This window comes from Dendropsophus ebraccatus, chromosome 2 (assembly GCF_027789765.1).
Source record: "Dendropsophus ebraccatus isolate aDenEbr1 chromosome 2, aDenEbr1.pat, whole genome shotgun sequence".
Taxonomy (NCBI): Eukaryota; Metazoa; Chordata; class Amphibia; order Anura; family Hylidae; genus Dendropsophus; species Dendropsophus ebraccatus.
This window is the reverse complement of record NC_091455.1, coordinates 160,487,827-160,510,410: the sequence shown is the minus strand read 5'-3', so window position 1 is coordinate 160,510,410 and position 22,584 is coordinate 160,487,827. Positions and strand designations below refer to the sequence as shown.

Sequence of the window (22,584 nt, the reverse complement as noted above, 5' to 3'; positions counted from 1 at the left end):
GAACGGACCTCAGGACAGATCTTAGATTAAAAGCAGCTATCCGAAGGTACAAGCAGTTTGGGGGTCAGATTGTGGGTACAGAGTCGCTTTAACCACAGCTTTAATTTTTTGGCGATATTTGTTCTTGTTGTAAATCACTGAATGAATGCATTGGAAGACACAGTTTATAGCTCTAATTAGTGTTTTTAATTGAAATATCATTATTTTTTTTTTTTTTTGTGGTAAGCCAGTAAAATAAAACACATACACAGGTGACAAACATTTATTTAAAGCAAACAAAAAAAAGTAAACTGCATAGGAACAATTTAAGGTCCACAGAGACAGTGACTTTATTTAAAGGCTCCACGTAGCCGACATTATATCCCTTTGCTACATCTCAGAGCCTTCTCTATGGACCATGGAGGACAGTACATTCAGCAATTTTTATTAGAACATTAACATTTCCCCTTTGGAATAGAGTCACGCATTCAGTCATGCTCTTCCTACATACAGTGTGGGAGTTCTGTGCAAACAGCTTGATTGTAGGGCTGCCACTCTTGTGATGCAATGGTGCCTGTAGTGCAGTGCTTTGCAAAGTATTACTGGCTCCTACAGTCACTGTGTGGCACACCCAAAAACAATGAAAAAACATTCAATAGAGTTTTCAAACTTATCAAGGTGCAGCAGATCCAAGACCCCAAAGCAATGAGATTGCTTAGCCATTTTTGCAACAACCCCCCCCCCCCCCCCCCCCACCGGGATTCAGTCTGTGCTTTACAAACACCCACAATGTAAAACAAAATAAAAAAAAGACAGTTGACAATAAAAACTACAAACTTACAGAGTGTGACAAAAGTGGCTAACTTCTTCCAATTATGGCTCTTTCATCTAACACAATGCGCAACATTAAAAGTGGAAGTACTTTTTTTTCCAAACTTTAACGCCACTTTTTTGCAAATCCTGCTGTTGTTCCAATGATCAACATATACAACCACTAGAGACTCAAAAGAGTTTGTTACTAAAATCTATAACCTCTATCTTTGCATCTTCAATGGTCCTTAAAGAGGACCTGCCACCCCGCCGTGCCGGGGTGACAGGCTGCCGACCCCCCGCTAGAGCCCCCTATAGTTACCTGATCGCGCCGGGTCCCGCTTCTTGATCCGGTGATGGAGATTTCAGCGCCCGAAGCCCGATGCGCTCTCCTCAGATGAGTCCGATGCCCATAGAGAATGAATGGCGAGTCTGACGCTCCATTCATTCTCTATGAGCGTCGGACTCCTCTCAGGAGCACTCGCGCTGGGCTTTGGGCGCTGAAATCTCAGTCACCGGACCGGATCAAGAAGCGGGACCCAGCAAGATCAGGTAAGTATAGGGGGCTCTAATGGGGGTCGGAAGCCTGTCACCCCAGCACGGGGGGGGGGGGGGGGGACAGGTTCCCTTACAGGGGATTCTAGTTGAAACAGATACTTCCCCTTTAACTTATGAGAAGGCAATGGATAAAGAACGTAGGGACCAGTAATCAGCAGGTTGTTTTTTTTTTTTTTTTTTATAGATTATGAAATCTGGCTTATCTTCACCTTAATAAAAAAAAGTACAACTAATTCAATGTAATGCTATAGGTAACTTGTATGTACGTCTTTGAGCCACCAATATTCCATGTGAGTAGTTGAGGTCACTAGAGATCTGGCAAGCATCTATGGCAGCTGTGAGGGTGCTTGTCCTAAGGAAGAGCACTAGTGTCTAACAATCAAAGCATGACACAGCACATCACGCCATAAAGGAAGTTATGAACAGTTAGGGTTACAGTGCAGCTGTCTTTTATACACATAGAAGCAGCTGTATGCTACCCAAATAGACAGAAAAACCAAACAAATGTAATTTAGCAGAAGCAAGCTGACAACCTACAAAATGGCTGATTTTTTTGAGAGGATACTATAGGGCAGTTGCTGGGGAATTTTTGTAAATGTGGCAATGTTATCTAACTTTGTACTTCATTAGAATGTACATAAATATTTGAGGTATGTAGATAGTTTCAGCACTACTGCCACATCCTATGGTCAAAGACAGTGGGAATGATTGGGAGATACTGAGCATTACCAACAGACAAAAGCACTCAAGACATGTTGGAAAATTATCTATGAGAAAATTTGAGTGGAAGCTGAAGCTTACATTATTTTTTGGTCTGGTCTAGGCCACTGAAGGATAAAAGGTATAAACAATGGAGGCAAGGTCAATTATTTATAGATAAGTAAAAGAAACTCCTCACAACCGTGTGTTAACTCTGTAATAACTCTACAAGTTGCCAAGAATTATTTTACATTCCTACCACCACTTGGGCATGTAAAACCTTATAAAATATTCTGAGCATGCAGATCTGTTATACAAAAAAAAATAAAAAAAATAATAGACTGCCCAACAAGCAGAGGCCTTAGCAGGATTGTAGTTAGAAAAAAAAAAAAAAAGTTAGGTTTGTACACACTGCCAGCCAAGAAAAGAGCAACACACAGAATCGTGCTCCTAGGGAAAAATGAACAAAACAAACAAACAAAAAACCAAACAGAACTATACATACTCTTGAGAAAACCCACAGGTAAAACAAAAAACTGCTGAAACAAGCAGACAAGGTGAAAAAAGCTTTAGTATAATGACACTATACATTCATTTATTAAACACCTCTCCCTGATACCAGAGTATTCGGTCTTAAGAGGAGACATAACAATAAAAAGATTTCTACCTGAGTTTGGAGCAAGGTAAGTACAATCAGTAAGTACAGGTCTATGACCGTGCAGACAAATTTTTAAAACCTTTTTTTTCCTTTTTTTATTTATTTTTTCTGTATGTACAATTCTAACTCTTCTTATTTTAGAACCATTCTTCCAGTACAGAAGACATGAACCGGCTTTTCCCGATACACCACTAAGACTGAATGCATATGAACTAAAGCTGGGTACACACATGAAAGTCAGTCAAACATCTAATGTGATGTTGTTGGTAATGAAGAGTGTACTAAGAGATTTGGGGATTCTAGATGTTTAATGAACGTAAACAAATGTTTCTGACCTTTGTTGGTTAATTCTGGAGGCAGTGCACCAAATGCGAGAATTTTATTGGATTTGACTTATTGGAGCCTCTTGTCCCAAATGGACTAAAAGAGTTATGTTTTTTTCCCCAATGTACTCTGGTAATGTTTGATGGTTAGTAAAATAATGTGATAGTATCTATTTATTACGCCGCTACTATATTATGATAAATGACCATCTAGTTCTTATTTGTTTTTATGGTGCAGCTTTATCACTTGTTTTACTATGCAGAGCACAAGGAAACTAACTGTGAAACCACAGAGTATTTAAGAATATCAAGGAACCATCCACACATGCCTGATGAAAGGGGCAGATAGCTCCTGAAATGTAGCAATGACGTGCTTACATATCACCCTGGAGTGAGTGCTTCTGAATACCGATTTCTATTAGATTTTTGCTTATACTGACTGAATCTCTGGACCTTGAGGACTTTCTGCACGTGCTCACCCCTCCCCTTCCCATCACAAATATATTTGATGGGGTTGGCCCACTTTTATCCAATTTGTATGTCCAGCTTATGATATAAAAATAACCTTCTTGAAAAACAGACCTGCAGTAAAGATTGAACAATAAATCTATAATACTGGACTAAAGCAATTAGTGTTAACAGGTTTGCATAATATTTTATGACTACAACCAAGGTGGCCTATAAAAGTTAGGCACCTATTTTCCTGAGTACCTATGAACAATTTGGTCTTATTTACAGAACATGTTTCTGGCCAAAAAGTGGACTATGCAGAGAAGTCAGTACAACAATGGAAGGATCCAACATAATAGAAGGTATACTCAAACCAAATATTGTCTCTTAATAATTATTATGAATGCAATTCCATAAACAACAACCTAGGCTGCAACATACAGTTTCAACATTTTGAGGTAGAATTCCTACCCTCTTCAGTGCTGGGAATTAGACTGTAGAGGAGACTTAAACAAAAAGTGAGGCAGATAAAAAACTACTGGGTTACATTTAGAAGACCTGGCCTACCCCTAACATGACTAAGAGGTAGCAGTTTTTCACTACAAACTTTTATTGACTGGTTAAGTGGTTTTAAAGCTGAGCCAATGATATGGGAACAGCCTCAGTAAGAGATATTTGGCACCTTCTACAACACCCGAATGCTTTGGCAACAATTGCATATTTAAAAGGGTACCTATCATTTGGAGTGGGAGGCAGGATACGCTGCAAAGATTCATTTGGGCGCACAGAAGACAGATTGCTTCCAGCTCAGCATTCGCCTGCATTCTAAGTGTATGCAGGCCGAGCTGGAAGAAATCCATCTCCTGTGTGCCCGAATGGACAGCCTGTCACCAGGATTTTTGTGGCGTATCCTGCCGCCCTGCTCCAAATGAGAGGTACCCTTAATTAAAAAAAAAAAACAAAAAAAAAACCACCACACAGCATCACAACATTAACACTTAGCCTTGATGAGACTTTGCTATATAATGGTTTTACTATTGGTAACAGAGGTATCCCACAATCTCCAGTAAGGTACATGGTTAAATGTACAAGGTAACACACAAAGTAGGCAATGGACATAGCAGATGCAGCACTGCAATTCATTACAGTCTGCATGCAAATACATGTAAGCACATATCCTGTCCTATATACATGTATGCCAAGGTTAAAGCTCCAGTAAATGAGACCATACCATCTACGGTACCTGTAACACAACTAGGGACAAAACTGTTTAGTCATAACGTGTACTCAACAAGAACCATAATTTTACTAATAAAAAGTTAAATAAAATATTCTCTCACTACTTGGATTAAAATTCTCTTTTCAAAAATTTGTAAATTTTTTTAAAAATCCGTCTGAAATGGAAAATGGAAAGGCTTGTCATAGGCCTTTTCGGCTGCCAGTCCAACAGATCAGCTGACTTATAACTAATAGCCTGGTAGCTGAGGACACAACGGCTACTATAGTATTTTCAATGAGATTGTCAGTGAGCACATCTCTAGTAACCAGTCTGTCTCTGATTTCACAGGTCGCCAACACAAGGCATTACTCAAGAACGTTAAAAAACCGATGTACAACAACTGTAAATATGCTTCTATAAACCAAACATCTGACATAAAAAACCTACGGGCACACAAACATTTGTTTGGATATATGGATATAAATACTTTGGATGACATTACCATATGTAATGCATTGAAGCATGCAAGCATTATCATGCTTTTTTGATGCACTGTATAGAGGTGCATTATGGGCACTGTTAGGTTCCAGACAATGCCTAGTAACAGATGTCTTACCCCAAACTACTGCATTAGCATCATGCATGGACATGCAAGATATTATTCTGCATGTACAGTAATAAATGACCAAATGTACACTACTTTAAGGTGATCTGGTATAGTAATAAATTAGTATAGTCTTCCTTCTGCTCTGAATGCCATGTTAGTTGTAGCAAGCAAAAAACAAACATGGCCACCAATTATGGATAGTATAAGTATACTATAACAACCGCGCTCCTGCTATAAAATACACTAATGGTAATTAGTGCCCGTCTTGCTGCGAGCTACAAACAGTGGTTCCTGCTTCCACTCATTAAAAACAGTTTACAAAGATAAGCGTTGTGCTGCGCTACACAGAGGTGAAAAAATCCCGCACTTAATAATAGAAGAGTGTGAACACTCACCAAATAACTGGGTGCGGGTATGTTTTGTCCAGTGATCCTTCACATCAACGGAGTATGCATCGAGTATTCCTTTGATCCATGCAGAGATAAAACGAGTCCTTATAGTTCGCAAGGCTCACGCCCCGGCCGATGGCGTTTGTAGCGCTTGCTGGATTAATCCTGAAGGGAAATCCTCTGTGACATCACAGGTACTACGAATCGCTGTGTGAAGCACAATGCTTCCTCAACGAGTTTCAAAGGTTCCGACCTTCTTTCTCAAGAGCTCTTTGTGTCTCCCACAGCGATTCGTAGTACCTGTGACGTCACAGAGGATTTCCCTTCAGGATTAATCCAGCAAGCGCTACAAACGCCACCGGCCGGGGCGTGAGCCTTGCGAACTATAAGGACTCGTTTTATCTCTGCAAGGATCAAAGGAATACTCGATGCATACTCCGTTGATGTGAAGGATCACTGGACAAAACATACCCGCACCCAGTTATGTGGTGAGTGTTCACACTCTATTATTAAGTGCGGGATTTTTTCACCTCTGTGTAGCGCGGCACAATGCTTATCTTTGTAAATTATGGATAGTGATGAGCAAACTGTCTGAACGCTCGGAATTTGACTCCCGGCAGCTGGAAAAGTTGGATGCCACTCTAGGAAATCCTGGAAGACAGACACAGCCATAAGCTATGTTCCCACACAGAATTTTTGCTCAGTATTTTGCAACCCAAACCATTTATAACAGCCGTTATTTTAAAATAACGGCATTTATTTGCAATTAAATGACGGCCATCCACTCAATTTCAACAGTGTGTAACAGAATACTGAACAAAAATACTGTGTGGGAACATAGCCATAGACTGCATCCATGTTTATCTGGCAGCCCTAGGACTTCATCCAACTTAACCAGTCAGCGGGAGTCAAATGCCGAGCATTCAGGCTCGAACACAAACATTCGGTAAGTTCGCTAAACACCAATTATGAAGTGGTCTTTAAATACACACAGTAATTTAATGGTTTGCCTCTGCGTACTACTACAGTAACCATATACACTGAATAGGGAATTGCCATTTACAAATTTCTTGTAGTGGTTTGTGTGTGTTGCAGTTAAGTTTCTTTAGTGAAGGATGTATTGTTTTGTGGTGTTAACAAATTCTTAGGTAAGTAGGAATATTTCCCAATTAACCCATAAGAACTCTCTTAAAACAGTACCAACCAGGAACACTATGTATAATCTGTGGAAAATAGTATGTGATTAGTAACAATGTGAAAACTGTAACTCTTAAACATATATATCTTATTTTCAAATGTTAACTCACTCTGCACTACATTCTTGGTATACAAATCCCCTTGCCCATGAAACCAAAAAAATCACATTTTTCAGCCATCAATATCTTGTATAGAATGGAAAATTTTTGTAATCTATGTATTTTACTTATAAGAAGAGCACTTAAAAAAAGGTTGACATCAAGGCAAAAAAAAAAAAAAACACTCTTTGGTTTTTATATTTCAGTTATAGAAATACATCACATTCACATTTAATAAAAAGGGAAAATTTGGGTAGAAAAATATTATAGTCACACACACATACATTCAATGTCCTAGAGGCATAGATTATATTTTAAACATTAAACTTATATTAAAGTACAAGAATAACATTCCGCTGTGGTTGGAAGGGTGCAGTCCTATTAGGAATTTTAAAACAATTACAAAAATCTTGGGTATCAGATTTAAATGGGCACAGTCATGGGCTCCCTGCCCCCTACCCTCACTTCTCTACTCTTGAACTCTAGCATTCTAAAAGGAAAGACAATTATAAACATGTTCCATCAAACAGAAAGTAGGTAGATGCCTCTGGGAACATCTTCAACTTCATAAAAGATTCACTATTCTGTCCAGGGACAAAAGAGGGACCAAAGTTGACAAGGATGGGTCCCCAGGTACTGTTCTTGAGTATGGTTTATGAAAACAGAAACCCTTAGGGGCATTCCAATGTTCCATGATTCCAGCCTGTGCATGAAAGATGTTCTATGGATCCGAATCACTAAACTCCCGGCATCATAATTTATTATGATGTCAGGGGCTCAGAATCAGTTTAAAGGGGTTATTCAGCATTATCCAGGTGGTGTTTCTTAACTCAGTTCCATTAAAGTGAATGGAGCCTTATTGCAAACTCCACCTGAACTGGAGACGAGTATCAAATTGTCTCTGGAAGAAATCGGTCATGTTTTTCTAATGCTGGATAACCCATTTAAACTGATTCTGAGCTCCAGACATCATAATATGCACAGACTGTGAATGGAAAGTGTGAATACCTCCTTAGATGCTAACACATTTATCTGTACTTCGGTTCACTAACTCCTTTCAGGGGACTAGGTACAAAATAAGAGGCACAATGTGGTACAGTTTGACACTACTACTGCCTTGTACAATAGATTTCCACAAAATGGTGTGGTCTGTTTTTAAAAATTTTACTTGTGGGAAGAGCCTACTGCTTTGTACACCTCTTAAAGTGGCCTACATATGTAGCTAAAGGAAGAATAAAAACTCCAATGCACCAACAATTGTATTCATATTATAAAATAAACTGTACCATCCCATAGGACTGCCCCTATGTTTTTCATATCTAACAGGATTATTCATATTGAATTTCCTCCAAGTTTGAAATTTACAGCCATACAAAATACAGATGTAACCACATATACTCCAACTGTGACAATGAAAACAGATGGTAATTGTATTGGAGGAGAGACAATAATTCATCCAAATAACTTTAAAATTGTTTTACAAACTTATAGGGACTAAGATGTTGTTGACCACAATCATCAATCACTGTGAACAAACCCTATTATTGACTATTTGGTAGTTAGCTAACAATTAGACTCAAATATTGGCAAGTTCTTGCATAATTTACATACTGGACTCCAACACCAAGAAGCCCAGGGACTAAGACTAGTTTTGTATTGGCGAGGGCATCTTCAACCGTACATTCGTAAAACTACAATTCCTTGAGTTTTTCACAAGCAGTGCAGTTAAAGCACAAAAGACTGCCAGCCATGCCTGAGCTACTGTGTTCAAAAATTATTACTCTATCTACATATATTAATCTCTACTAATACAAGTTGAAAAGTCAGATCTAAAACACCTCATAAGAGGGCATGCATCTACTCAACTGGCATCAGAGCATATAAGTGCAGCCAGAGCATTAACTGGAGTGAGGTATGTAAATCTTAATCCTTAAAGCAGAACCACTGTTTTACAGATTATCTTTAACCTAGCCTTCTTTTCGGCTTAATGTAAAGAAAGAAAAAAAAAAGTGCAAATTAAGGAGAAATAAAATTGTTCATATTCACATAAATATATCAATTTGACTTGCAGATCTGTTAGTTAAAAAATTTGTTTAAACTTCTCTGCTATCGGGAAATACTTTAATCTTTGGTTGGGCATTTATTTTGTCTTTTTTTTTTAATAATGAAGTTTCACATAAAAAAGGGACAAATAAAATAGCATTACATAGGGAATCTTCACTACAGAAAAATTAAATTTATGAGTGCTCTGACCAATATATACACTTTTAGGTTTGGTCTCCGAAACTGCAGATTACTCCACATGTCATAAGGCTGGATCCACACTCAATAAAGAGAGGGGGGGGGGGATTTACCTTATTTAGAGGCATAAGCATAAAGTAGTAGTTGTTTTTCTTAAAGAGGACTTGTAGCCAATCCCCACCAAAAAGAATGTCTGTATACATACTGCCCCCCCCCCCCAATTCCTTAATAGAAATCCTAGAGTCACAAGATTAAAGATCCACAAGAATTATGGTAAAAAAAAAAAACCCACCAGGGATAAAAACACCAAGAAAGAAAAAAAAAATCCCAATACAGACTTGATCGAGAAACACCAGAAAAACTGCTAGCAATTTTGGATTTTTTTTAATCTACCGCCAAAAAAATCTGTCTGGCTACAGGTCCTCTTTACGATCGATGTAATTTTTTTTTTTTTTTAACAGCAACAGCTGGAAGGTTACAGTGAACTATAGAACACACTACATACAAAGAATTAGAATTTTTAGGGCCAGTGGCATTTTTTTGTTGTTTAACACAACAGCCTCTTAGGTGAACTTCCCCCCCCCCCTGGCATCTTTTAAATGTTTCTCTATAGGACTTGTTAAGCTCCTAGAAAATGCACAAATTTAAACAAATTCACAAATTTTACAAAAAAGAAAAAAACATTGTAAAAAAAAAACATGAAAACACTTGAAATGTATGGCATTGTAAAAAAGTATAACAAAAAAAACCCCTGTGTGTGATGGAGTCCTAATTGTAACACATAAGAACTAAAATTGGTATATGCTGAAAAATCCAATGTAACTTTACTGTTTCCTCTTTTTTTTTAGCCTAGCCATTATAAGACTTTAGAAACTGATGTCATTAATTGCAGATAAGGACACAAGTTAGCCAAACACTGTTAACTAAGGTCTCTGCAATTTAAAAAATATATATTTATCAACTGTGATATAAAAATAAAAGCAGTAGATTAGTCTTAACTTTAAATTGTAACAATAGTAATTTGCACAACACGTATGCTGATCTTTACAGCATTATCTATGCAGAAAATCAACATCATACATGCTTTGGTGTCAAAGTGCACACCTACTGGAAATTATCCAGAACTGGTGCTTTCCTGTTATCATTTCAGGGCACATCCATCACTAGTTTGACCCAAAGCAGATTATTAGAACACGGTACATCCTGAAGTTTTGCCCGAATGTAACCCACAAAACTCTCATTTTGTTTCAACAAGAAAATAACTTGACCTTTACATGTTGTGCTTCATCTTTCACAATATTCATCCCCCAGGGTATTCAAGAGAAACATGTAAAAACCTTGTTGCAATTTTAACACAGACATACAGTCACTAGCGCACAAACAGACAAACCTATATGACTGGAGTTTAAGGGGGGGAAAAAAAAAAAAGAACACTGACTTGTGAACAAGCAAACGATCAATACATTATCCAGTATCAACTAAGCATCACACTGAACTAACCAAAACATAAATACATAAAATAGAATATTGTCTTCTGTATCCGAGGTATGTGATATTTGAGGAGAAAATAAAAAATAAAAAAACACCTTGTAAAATTTGCATACTGAGGTATTTCTCGCATTGAAACGTACTGAGGTAATAGCAATATACAAGGTGTCCTCTGTTGCAGCAGCACGGGGGAAAGGAGGAATTCAAAATTTGGTTAAGGAGGACACAATGTTTTCAACAAAATAACGTCTAGGTTGATATTTTTCCTGGTATTAAAGTTTATAGCCCTTTTTGGCTTTTTTTTTTCCAGAAGAGATTTTTTTTTACACATTCTCTTAGCAGGTGCAGTCTGTTTTGTTTCATTCGTTTGAAGTGAGGTAAGTTGATATTAATATTTTGTGCAGGAGCAGAAAAAAAAAACATTCAAAATAACACTCTGTTTGAGGATCTGAGGTAGATTTTTTTCTTACCAATTTTGTTTTATTCACAGGCTCTACTTTTGCAGTTTGTGTGTACAAGAAAAAAAAAAGTGAGGTAGGTGCTCTGTCTTGATGTATATTATACTTCTTGATAACATTTCCCTGAGAACATTTTGTGTTGAAAATGGATTAAAAGGCTAGAATTCTGTTGTTGCCAAAGTCCACCACGACAATTGTGCCATCCGGTGTGACAGCTATGCCAGATGGGCGATCCATCTGACCAAAGCCACTTCCTTGAGTGCCAAACTTACACAAGAAGCTGCCATTTGGCTCAAAAATTTGTACTCTGTGGTTTCTGGAGTCTGCCACAATAATGCGTCCTTCTTGATCAACTGCGACACCCTGTGGTCGCAGGAACTGCCCATTCCCTGTACCCTCTGTGCCCAAGAAATGTGCAGATTGGCAGTCTGGTTTGATTATCAACAGTCGGTGGTTGTTAAAGTCAGTCACCACAAGATATCCATCCTGACTGAATGCCACCCCACGTGGGGAGTCAAAGTGCTTCCAGAGAGCACCTTCAAAACCATACTTATTTAGGAATGTCCCATCTGGACCAAATAATTGAACACGATGGTTCCGGGTATCAGACACTAGGATTTTCCCTTCTGAATTAATAGCAACATCCCAAGGATAGTTAAATTGCCCATTCTTGGTCCCTTTCTCTCCAAATTTCAATAAGAATTGGCCCTCAAAAGTGAAGACTTGAACACGATGGTTGTCTTTGTCGGCTACCACAATCCTACGGGAACTGTCACATGCGACACCAGCAGGGCGATCAAACTGGCCAGGCCTTGAACCCAAGCTGCCAAACTTATGATGAAATGTACCACATGGTTTGAAGATCTGAATGCGGTTGTTACTTCTATCAGCCACAATTATATATCCTTCTCTGTCCACACAGACACCCCAGGGACGACAAAGCTTTCCATCAATATCACCTTCACCGCCAAAAGAAAGAGATGGAAGACCAATGCCTAAATAGCATCGACCAGATTTCACACTGACTTTAAAAGGGCTGTTCTCAATGTGTTGATTGCACACCATTACAGAAATGAGGTGTTCTCCCTCAAGCTGAGGTCTGTAACTAACCATATATGTACCATTCATCTGATCAGTAACCTCAGCTGCAAACAGATTTCCATCAGGACCCATCACTAGAACAGTTATGAGATCACCACCCGACAAACGTGCTTCCCCATCATGGTCATAACCAATGACTGTGAAAGAGGCAACCTTGCCTTGTAGGGCCCTTTTCAAGCCTTCTCCTGTAGCCTTTGTTAGAGCTGCAAATGCTCCACTGCTTACTAGACCCATGGATTTTATTGCAAGATACAGGGACTGATCAGGAGGAGTAAACATAATTCTGTCATCCTCTTGAAGCTGTAACAAGCCTCTAGCATTTTTTATATCCTGCACCTGGGCTAAGACACGGTCCCGAGCTATGAGAATATCCATTGAGCAACCTTCTTCTAGAACCTGTTGAACTGCATTGATTGTGCTGTCCAATTTGTTTAGCGCCTGGTGAAGTTTATCAACCTGGTGGTAGAGAGACTTGGCTTTCACCTGGCGAATTTTTTCAACCTGTAAAAGAAAGACATGTCTGTTAGAAAAACATCCAAAAAAAAAATCATTGCTTAATCCTCAAAATAAGCATAGCTTGTTCAATATACACAGATAATTTAAAATGATATATAAAACTTAAAAAGGTGTGTTTTCTGTAGAAATTAGAGATGAGCGAACCGGGTTCGGGTTCGGGTCGATCCAAACCCGAACGTTCGGTATTTGATTAGCTGGGGCTGCTGAACTTGGATAAAGCTCTAAGGTTGTCTGGAAAACATGGATACAGCCAATGACTATATCGATAATTTCCACATAGCCTTAGGGCTTTATCCAACTTCAGCAGCCACCGCTAATCAAATGCCGAAAGTTCGGGTTCGGATCAACTCGAGCATGCTCGAGGTTCGCTCATCTCTAGTAGAAATGACCATGAATTACTTAATTCTCCTTATAGCCCCTACAGGTGACATCTCCCCCTGGCAGCATAAGCTGTTTGCCAGGCACCTTGGATCTACCATCAAAAAAGGGCATTGCAATAAGACCAGGGCAATGAATGCTTTAAAAAATTACAATAAAACAGATTGTGTAAAAATAAATGCAGGTTTGGCTCCCCAATAGGTTTGGGTCCAATATCACACAGATTGAGCCAAATGTTGGTCACATGCATTTGGATTTTCCACATTTTATAGAAAACTGCTTCCCCCAGACCCTTCACTGTTTATGTATGCATGTGTGTATATATTATATACATACACACAATTATAAAAATATTTATATGGAGTAGTGCAGTAGATGACATCAATCATGACATTAACAAGGCTAAAATCTATCTTCCAAGTATTTCTCAATTCTGGGAACAGAGCTGCAAATTAGCTACCTTAAAAAAACTAGACAACAAATTGAATGAATACATGTGCAAAAGGTCATTAAAAACACACACACACACACACACACACACACACTACTAGACAATAAAAGTTTTTTGTATGTATGTATAAAAGTATACACACAGAAACACACAGAGTGGTCCCTCAAAGTACAAAACCACCACACATACAATACCCTCCCTTAGGGCCCTATTACATAGAATGATTATTGAGCGATAAACTGTTATATTGTTTGAATTTAGGAAATAATCTTTCCATTTGTATGCAGGCAACGATCAAATGACTAACGAAAATGTGATCATGTGTAATTGATTGCATCTTCTGAGCGGACCATAAAATCATTGTTAATCGTTAGCAAATCTTTCAATGTATGTACACATTCATTTGTAATTATGATCATTCGTTTCCTAGAGTATTCCAACGATCGTAACTGATGACTATCATTATTGTATTGTATTCTGGTGAACGATTTCAGGTTGATTCAGAAAAGTGCTCATTTGCTGTTGTTTATTGTTAATTTGAGAAAACAGAAAATCGCTTTGACTAATAGTAACCTTAATCACAAGATTGGTGAGCATGACACAAAATGGTTACTCACCTTCCATAGCAGCTCACATTCCCTCTCCTCCAGTGCCTTCTTGTGTCTGGATGTGACTGCTTTGATCTCGGACTGCGATACTTTGGCTTTCATCTCAACTTGCTCTGCCAGTGCTTGGGCCTGCTCAAGAGTCAGCTGCAAGATGAAATAAGAAACCACATTTACAATTAAAAAAAAAAAAAAAAAAAAAAAAGCATCCTGTTACATGCCTCGTATCTCTAATGTCACACACCAAGGTACCAGCACGGAGGTCATTGCATTCACAGGACCTTCTTTAAAGGGAACCTGTCCCCCCCCGTGCCGGGGTGACAGGCTCCCGACCCCCCGTTAGAACCCCCTATACTCACCTCATCACACCGGGTCCCGCTTCTGGATTCGGTCGGGTCACGGAGATCTCAGCCGCTGCAGCCCGGCGCGCTGAGAGATGAGTCCAACGCTCATAGAGAATGACGGAGCGCTGGACTGTCCTGTCATTCTCTATAGGTGTTGGACTCATCTCTCAGCGCGCGTGTGCCGGGCTGCAGCGGCTGAGATCTCCATGACCCGACCGAATCCAGAAGCGGGACCCGGCGCGATGAGGTGAGTATAGGGTGTTCTAACGGGGGGTCGGGAGCCTGTCACCCCGTCACCGGGGGTGACAGGTTCCCTTTAATGCAATACAAACAAATAACGTAGGCTTTGGCAAACCCAAAATCATAACTGTGTTAAACCAAGCATTAACCTGTATTCTAGTTTTGTCACCAACTGTGTTTCAGCAACATATCAGCTTCTAGGGGACTAAAACTTTCACCCTAATGATTCAGTGGCAAGTTTTCATTATGTTTTAATCAATGTGTTCCCTGCAGGCTTACAGGAGTGCTAAATAAATCACATTTCATTCCCATCTTGGGTCAGGCAAGCTATAATCAGTGCACGAAATGTGATTTACAAGGGACCTCCTATACAAAGTCTAAGCACCAACAGTCCAGATTTTTCTTAATCTGCTTGAAACCAAACCTACAGTATCTGGTTTTGCCCATAACAACCAAATCACTATTTCCATATCAGAACACGCTCTGGCAAAATAAAGGTTGAGCTGTGATTAGTTGCTATGGACAAAACCACACAGGTTTGGTTTCAAACAGACTGATAAATCTGGGCCAAAATTAAATATTGTACTGTGCACATTTTTTTCCCTAAGCAAAATGAAACCGAGCGCCACAAACAGATGAGGTCCATGCTGGGATTTTTACCAACAGTGTGTGTTATGGTTAAATTTAGATGTTGACCCATCTCTATGGAGAAAAGTCAACTACCCAGGTAGATACAGGTACGGTGCAAGCAGGTAAGATCACATCACCTAGCCTTATCAGTGTGGTAAAGCTGTATCCTATGGTAGTGACATTCAATATATAATGTATGCAATAGGATGATCTATATCTGAACTACATCCATCCATGACAAGTCTACCTTAATAAGAAAAAAAAAGTTAAATGACATGTAGAATTTTTTTTTTTAAATCAAGAAGCAGCTGGTGGAACCCCGCTTTATTTGAGATAAGAAAACACTGCACATTTGTTAAATCAACCCCCCCCCCAAATGAAGGGCCATTTAAATTGGCTACATTCTTCTCCTCACCCCTCCCTTGTGAGCAACAATGCTTGAAAGGTTACAAGGAAAACTGACTGGGTGGTTGAAGCTGTGACCCCAGATTGGCAGAGCAGTAATAACAGAGCTCAGTGCTCCAGTGAGGATGACTTCAACTGGAAGTAACAGAAGGAGATCTTAGACATGCGTTTATGGCAAGGCTGTAAGCCACAGATCTGCAAAGCTCTTTGTTATGCAGGAAGCAAAGCTGACATAATTGATTGAAAGTTGGTTAAAAATTAAACATAGACTTTCTAAACCCCCTTTTTTTTTTTACTTTATTGAAAAAAAAAATTGTTTGGATATTAGAAAATGGGGGGAAAAAAACCAACAACCTTTAAACCCACCACAATCCAGTATGGGTATTTAGAGAATTTATTTATTAAGCCAAGGCCATTGGAGCTGGATCACGGTCATTAAAAGCTAGGTTTACTTTCTAGGACTGTATGAATGCCAAAGTGTATGCTAATCGGTTGGCAATCCAACAGCTCCCTGGCATAGAAAAGGTTGTCAATTTGGAACAAATTTGCAACTAATTTGACCACACATCCAAATCGTGTGGCAAAAGAAATATATGTAAAACACGCATCAGATGCTTTGTACCAGTATGACCTGCTTGTACCATTTTGTACTCAATACCTATTATAAGTTTGCCCTGATGTACACTTTCTGGGCACAAGCTGACTGTACACAGAGGTCGCACAAAGCAGAATGAAGAGATACAAGAACAGAATTTAAATTCCAATTCCTAACATCTGGAAACTTTTGATTGGTTGGTCTTATCTAATGCACTGGTCACTGTCTTCTACATGACATGGCACAGGCCTTAGCTTAATGAATTCATCTGCCACAAAACAGTTTTTGTGTGCCCTAATGACCCTTCTGTGCAGCGAGTTCTCTGACCCTTTGATGTTGGGAGATAACAGAATTACTTCCTCTGTGTTCTGCTAATGAGCCCCCCCTGCAGCAGCCCTCACAAAAGTAAAAAAAAAGGCCCTATCCACCATTCAGCATGGGCGGCCTACAGGGAGGCAGAGGTGGAAGGTGCCAAATTACCTCATTTACTGCATCCTTTTCAAATTCATGTTTACTCTAAATGGATTTTCTTTCAGACCCGGGGAAGGAGGAAAGAAAGAAAAAAAACATTGTAGCTCTAACAGTGGCCTTTATCTCTTCTGTGTATACTAATGCTAATGGAAAGGGCCAGCAGAGCTCACAGATGGCCACCTCTTTCACTGTACTCTTGGGATAGGAAGGCTGTCAGCATGATCCAAGGGTGTAACTTTCAATCATAAAAATCTATATACACTTAAAGAGGACCCGTCACCACCCCCGGCCTGTCTGTTTAGCAAATGCAATGTCCATGAAATAATTCTGAAACCACTTTTCTTATAGCTCTGTGAGCTTACCGATATTCTTAGCAGAAATTTATGAATGAAAAACCAACTGGTGGCAGGTTCCTATAATGTCCACAGAGGCCTGGTCCACAGAAGCTCCAATCTGAGCCTCTGTTGCACTGACAAAATTTTTGTCCGCTGATTTGAAATACTTTTGCAATGGAGCCTCTGATGTGAGCCAGAAGAAGCAACTTAAGTCATGAAACAGTCGCAGCTCCTATAGTTACACTGCTTATAAGAATAAACATCTTTTATAAACATTGGGTGAGTGCTGCTTTCTCTTTCTATGTGTATGGATTCACTGCAGCCTCATATTGAGTAGAGCACCTCCCGAAGGGATTGTGCCCGGCCAGGACCTGCAGATTGCCATCTACATACAGATGTGTGCAGGAGTACTAGCGTTTTGCTCTTGTGGTGAGATTTCCTCTGATGGACTGAGTGCCTAGCCTTACTAGTCCCTTCATCCTGAGATGGCCAGGAAGCTAAATTATGGGATTACCATAACCCCCAGAGACAAAAATAAATTGTACATATTCATTACACAAATATAGCAATTATGATTTTTTTTTGGAGTTTAAAGTAATTGAAAAACGGAAAATGGAAGTGATTAAAAGCATAGTCTATTTTTTAACACAGCATCTAAATATTTAAGTTTTACAAGGCTATGGTACTATATTTTGCAGCGGATTGAAAATCCGCTGCAAGAATGGACTGCCATAGACATTAGTAATCAGTATCGAAAGAGATTTAATTGCAAAACTCGTCAGCCGCAAACATGGTGCGTGTAAACCTCCAATAATGAGATCTTTACCATGTAAAAGGGATATTAGCTTTCTATAGACTGTTCACTGAGATTTTAAGTTTATCATCTGCAGTTAAATTAATTTCGTCAGCACTTACAAACAGGGCTGTGGAGTTGGTAAACCGCAGCTTCGACTCCTGAATTTTATCAGGTACCGACTCAGACTCCTTCATAAACGGCCAGACACCAGGGGAGTTATTTATCAAACTGGTGTAAAGTAGATCTGGCTCAGTAATGTCCTAACGTCCAACATGATCCTGGCATGAGTAAATAAGGCAAAGATATAAAGCAGATTCTCCTGTATGTGTGCGCAGAGTGCAGCCAGTCTCCACCATGTCCTAAACAACTCACTACAAACTATGCCTGTGATATAGAGGTCAGACATAGCCCAGATTTATCAGCTCTCCTCTGGATTTTCACTGTTGCCCAGAAAACCCCTTTAATTTCTGCCTCTCTCAAACAGACACACAGCCTGCTGCAGCCATAGCACACTGAAGAAACACACACACAATCTTCCCCCAGAGAGAAAACACCACACTGAGGACAGTTTCCTGCTACAATACTTAGGGCTTCTTCTCCTCCTCCTCTATATTACACATGATATCTTCATATTACACTGGTGCTCATATACAATCTTCCAGCATCCAGCAAGAGAACAGCACAGATCTCACCCCACACAATGGACTCTTCCAGCTCAGAAACAAACTGCCAAATAGTGACCGCCAACTTTTCCGGGACCAACTTTATCTAATTGGGGCAGAGCTTTATTACTAATATATGGAGGAAATGCTTCAACCTTACTAACTAAATATATTGTTGTTATAAATAAGGCTGGGTTCACACTACGTTTTTGCAATCCTTTTTTTTCATTGTTTTTATTTTTTAAAAAACGGATGAATGTGTGTGCATCTGTTTTGATGCATTTTTCCATTGAATTCCATTATAAAAAAAAAAAAAAAAAAAGGATCAAAACAAATCCATTTTTTTAACAGACACAAAAATGAGGTCGTCTACATTCAATGGAAAAATGGATGCACACGCATCCAGTTTTTCCATCCGATTATTGCAAAAACGGATTGCAAAACCGTAGTGTAAACCCAGCCTATGAGTACCTATGAGTAACAGAGCATAAAATATATTGATGAAGAACACTTCAACAATTCATATGAAAATTCAATAATATAATTTTGAAAGATTTTCTTTAAAGCTGCAGTCTGATTCGGTGCATTTTTTCTGACTCCGGCCAGAACTAGCTCACTAACACCTATCTTCAAGAGGTGACCACTCCGAATGGTTACATTAACAGCTGGGGAATAGAGGGGAATTTTATTCCGAATAACGGACTAACATGCCAGAAGTCTCCTTTAAATATCCCAAAGCACAAATTAGGATTTCAGGGAAACCATGATCAGAAGAAAAAAAGTTTACTGAAGGTTTTGTGGGAAAAAACCTTCCAGCAAGAAGAGATGCCTCCCACTAGCATGTCTGCATATACTTCATTGTGGTCATTCCCAGACTACACTGGCTGGGCTGTTTTACAGGTTTTTCTCATTTAGAGTGCAAAAGTACTTAGTCACAGTCACGTACACATATGGCTCATCACAACAGCAAACCTATGTTGAATGTGAATTCCTGATTAGGAAATATAAGGCTAGGATAACATATCATTCAACTTACTGTGTTGCGGCTTTGAAAAACAGTTATTTAATCCTTACAATCCTTATTTCTTGCTTTATGCAGATTACCAAAAACAATTTCTAAACTACTTTTTTTCGTTTATGGCTGATGATGAATTGACTACTTGCAGGAACTCTCATTGTGACCCTGCAAACTCTTGTATGCAGGGTCACAATGCAGCATAATTTTGACAGCAAATAAAACATTTACCTGAATAGCTTGGCGTCCTTGTTGAGCATCTGCCAACAGCTGGATGGTAAGTGCCCTTGAGTCTTGAAGAGCATCTTGGAGATAGACAAAGCTGTGCCCAGCATGACGTCCCATAGTGCACTCACGACAGATAGGCGTAGAGCAAGTATCACAGTAGAAATGCAAGACCTATAATGTAGAGGGTAAAAAAAAAACAAAAAAAAAAACAGTGTTACTTTAAGTTCAACAATATGAAAAGCTGTTAAAAAAAAAAAAAAAAAAAGCTGGCCACACACAGTAGTCTGGCACTAGAGTATATACTGATCTCTGTACATTTATTGCATGTTATACTAGTTTTTAACATGAATCACTTGAGAACCCGTTTAAACATAAGTTTAACAAAGCGTGAAGTCATCACACAGAGTGGATATTTTTCTGTTCCCCATGGAATCTATAATCATTGGCACAGGTCTCCATGTATTCCCATTTGCAGACACGGTCACACTCTTTACTGCAAGATATGGGAACATCCAAGGGAATATATATATTTGTCAACTTCTCACACATATGCTAAAAGACAATCTGTGGAAAATATATAATAAATGAATATTCATGTATTTATTATCTCTCTATCCATATATTATATAATAAACAAATATACAGATTTTGGTGCAAAATGGGACAACTCCTCACAACTTGTTACTAAATGACGAGCACATACACAGTAAATGTCTAAAATTAAAGGGGATGTCCACTTTATAGCAAAATTTAGCAGCTTCCTGTATCAGTGAATTTATTAATGCTTATATTTGCCTCTATTGTGCAGAAAGGCACAGCAAGGGGGCGGAACTTCTTATATTCTCCCCACAGTGGAAGTTGTAAGTACTGATACGGTATAAAGGGGTTGGCGACATTTATAGCAAAACGTAGTACCATTACGTCTTGTGCGTCTGAACCACCACCAAGACAGACAGCTCTTTAAATCTGAATACACCAAGGTCTTCATAAAATTTCACAATTTTTCTTCCATTACATATCAAACTATTGAGCTTATGGAACATTATATAGTAAAGTTGCAAGCTAAGGCAAAATCAAACAGATAATAAATGTACATACTGATTTCTTTAGTTTCCTTAAGTTTCTCTAAAATAAATAGATAAGTAAAACCCCTATGTCACCAAACAGGAAAGGCACTAAACAAATGAGGAAATTCCTGGGTGGCACAAGCCCTGGCTACTTTCTTGTCCATCTGCTCCTTCAAGAGGGGGGAGCTGATGGATATGTCCCCGGGAAACATGTGGCAATCAATCACCATGTGATGAATGGTCACTAGAGTTAAGCCCTGACCTGACGCTGTGACCTCTCTTGCATCACTAAAGTGTTTTAATCCAGCCCTCCTTCCAGCATGAGCCAAATAGCCAGGGGCTAAAAAGGAAATACAAGAAGCCAAAGGGTATCATATCTTGGCTGGACAGCGACAAAAGAGCAACACTTGGCACAAGACAAAGTCTAAAAAGAAAAGAACATATGCACAGTAGTGACTTGCATACTGTGATCAAGAAAAGTGATCAAGCGGTACAAACATGATATCTTCTATATTTATATCCTACTCCCTGATAGTCTAATAATCTGCACAGAACTATTAGGTTAGATTTCACATGAGTGAGAAAAGGAGGGAAATTCAGAAACTGCAAACCTTACACCAGCAGATAGAGGAAAATTCGCAACTCCGCTCCTGCAGTTGGGTCATATATACTTTTGCATTAACCGTCTGATTATGTATTATATATATATTTTTTTATTATTGGTTTTGCCAGATAACTCGCTTTTAAAAGACGTTCACATTGCTTTAGGGTTAGTGTCAGGGAACCTCGTTTGTAGTATATGCACTGAGAGATGTGCCTGGTGGATACACTAAACATGGTGTGTGTGTGTGTGTGTGTGTGTGTGTGTGTGTGTGTGTGTGTGTGTGTGTGTGTGTGTCATTTAATTGGGTTCTTAAAACCACTGTGGGTGCAATGTTTATGGGCCCCTATACTTCTGTCCATATATTATAGGGCTGGGAAAATTAGTACGATTTATTCATACACTCACTGACTCACAATTTGAAATTTGTGCCAAATTTAAATTTGGCTTCGCCCCCTGTAGATGGCAGCAGAAAGGGCATATGTATTGTATTTCAACAATCATCATTTACCAAGAGTGAGGGGCTCGTTTTTTTTCAACTATATTGACCAGATCTAATACCAACACCAATCTGTAACCCCCATTTGCCAGACAATCCCCACAAATGCCATAGAGGTACTTAAATACAAGTGACCAAGAGCCACAAGGAAAGGAACATTTAGTTTAGTGGTATAGTAAACATTAGTGTAATATGGGCCAAAGAATGTAAACATGTAACTTGTCTTTTGTACATTTTATATTAACAAAAAAAAGAAAAAAACACACACCAAAGATGATACACACATCCTTTTTTTGAGGGGCGGTTGGGGACCAACCTGAAAGGCCAAATGGAAAACCAAATTAAAATGAAATACAGCTTGGCAAATTCCACGTTGATTTTACAGTTGCTTTTTCACAGCGGTTTCTGCTATGTAAACATACCTTGAGGCAACAAACGAACTTCAGAGACCATTATTGATAGAAATACACC

General features: G+C 39.0%; 1 protein-coding gene across 1 annotated transcript; it reads right to left on the bottom strand.

The window, feature by feature from the left end:
• Positions 1–10,501: 10,501 nt before the first annotated feature.
• Positions 10,502–20,113, bottom strand: TRIM71 (tripartite motif containing 71). The gene is made up of 3 exons (XM_069960397.1): positions 19,950–20,113; positions 14,238–14,372; positions 10,502–12,776 (listed from the first exon to the last, which is right to left on the bottom strand). Exons 1-3 carry the CDS (start codon positions 20,061–20,063, stop codon positions 11,325–11,327), a joined length of 1,701 nt encoding a protein of 566 aa, XP_069816498.1. The 5' UTR covers positions 20,064–20,113; the 3' UTR covers positions 10,502–11,324.
• Between the last annotated feature and the right edge of the window lie 2,471 nt (positions 20,114–22,584).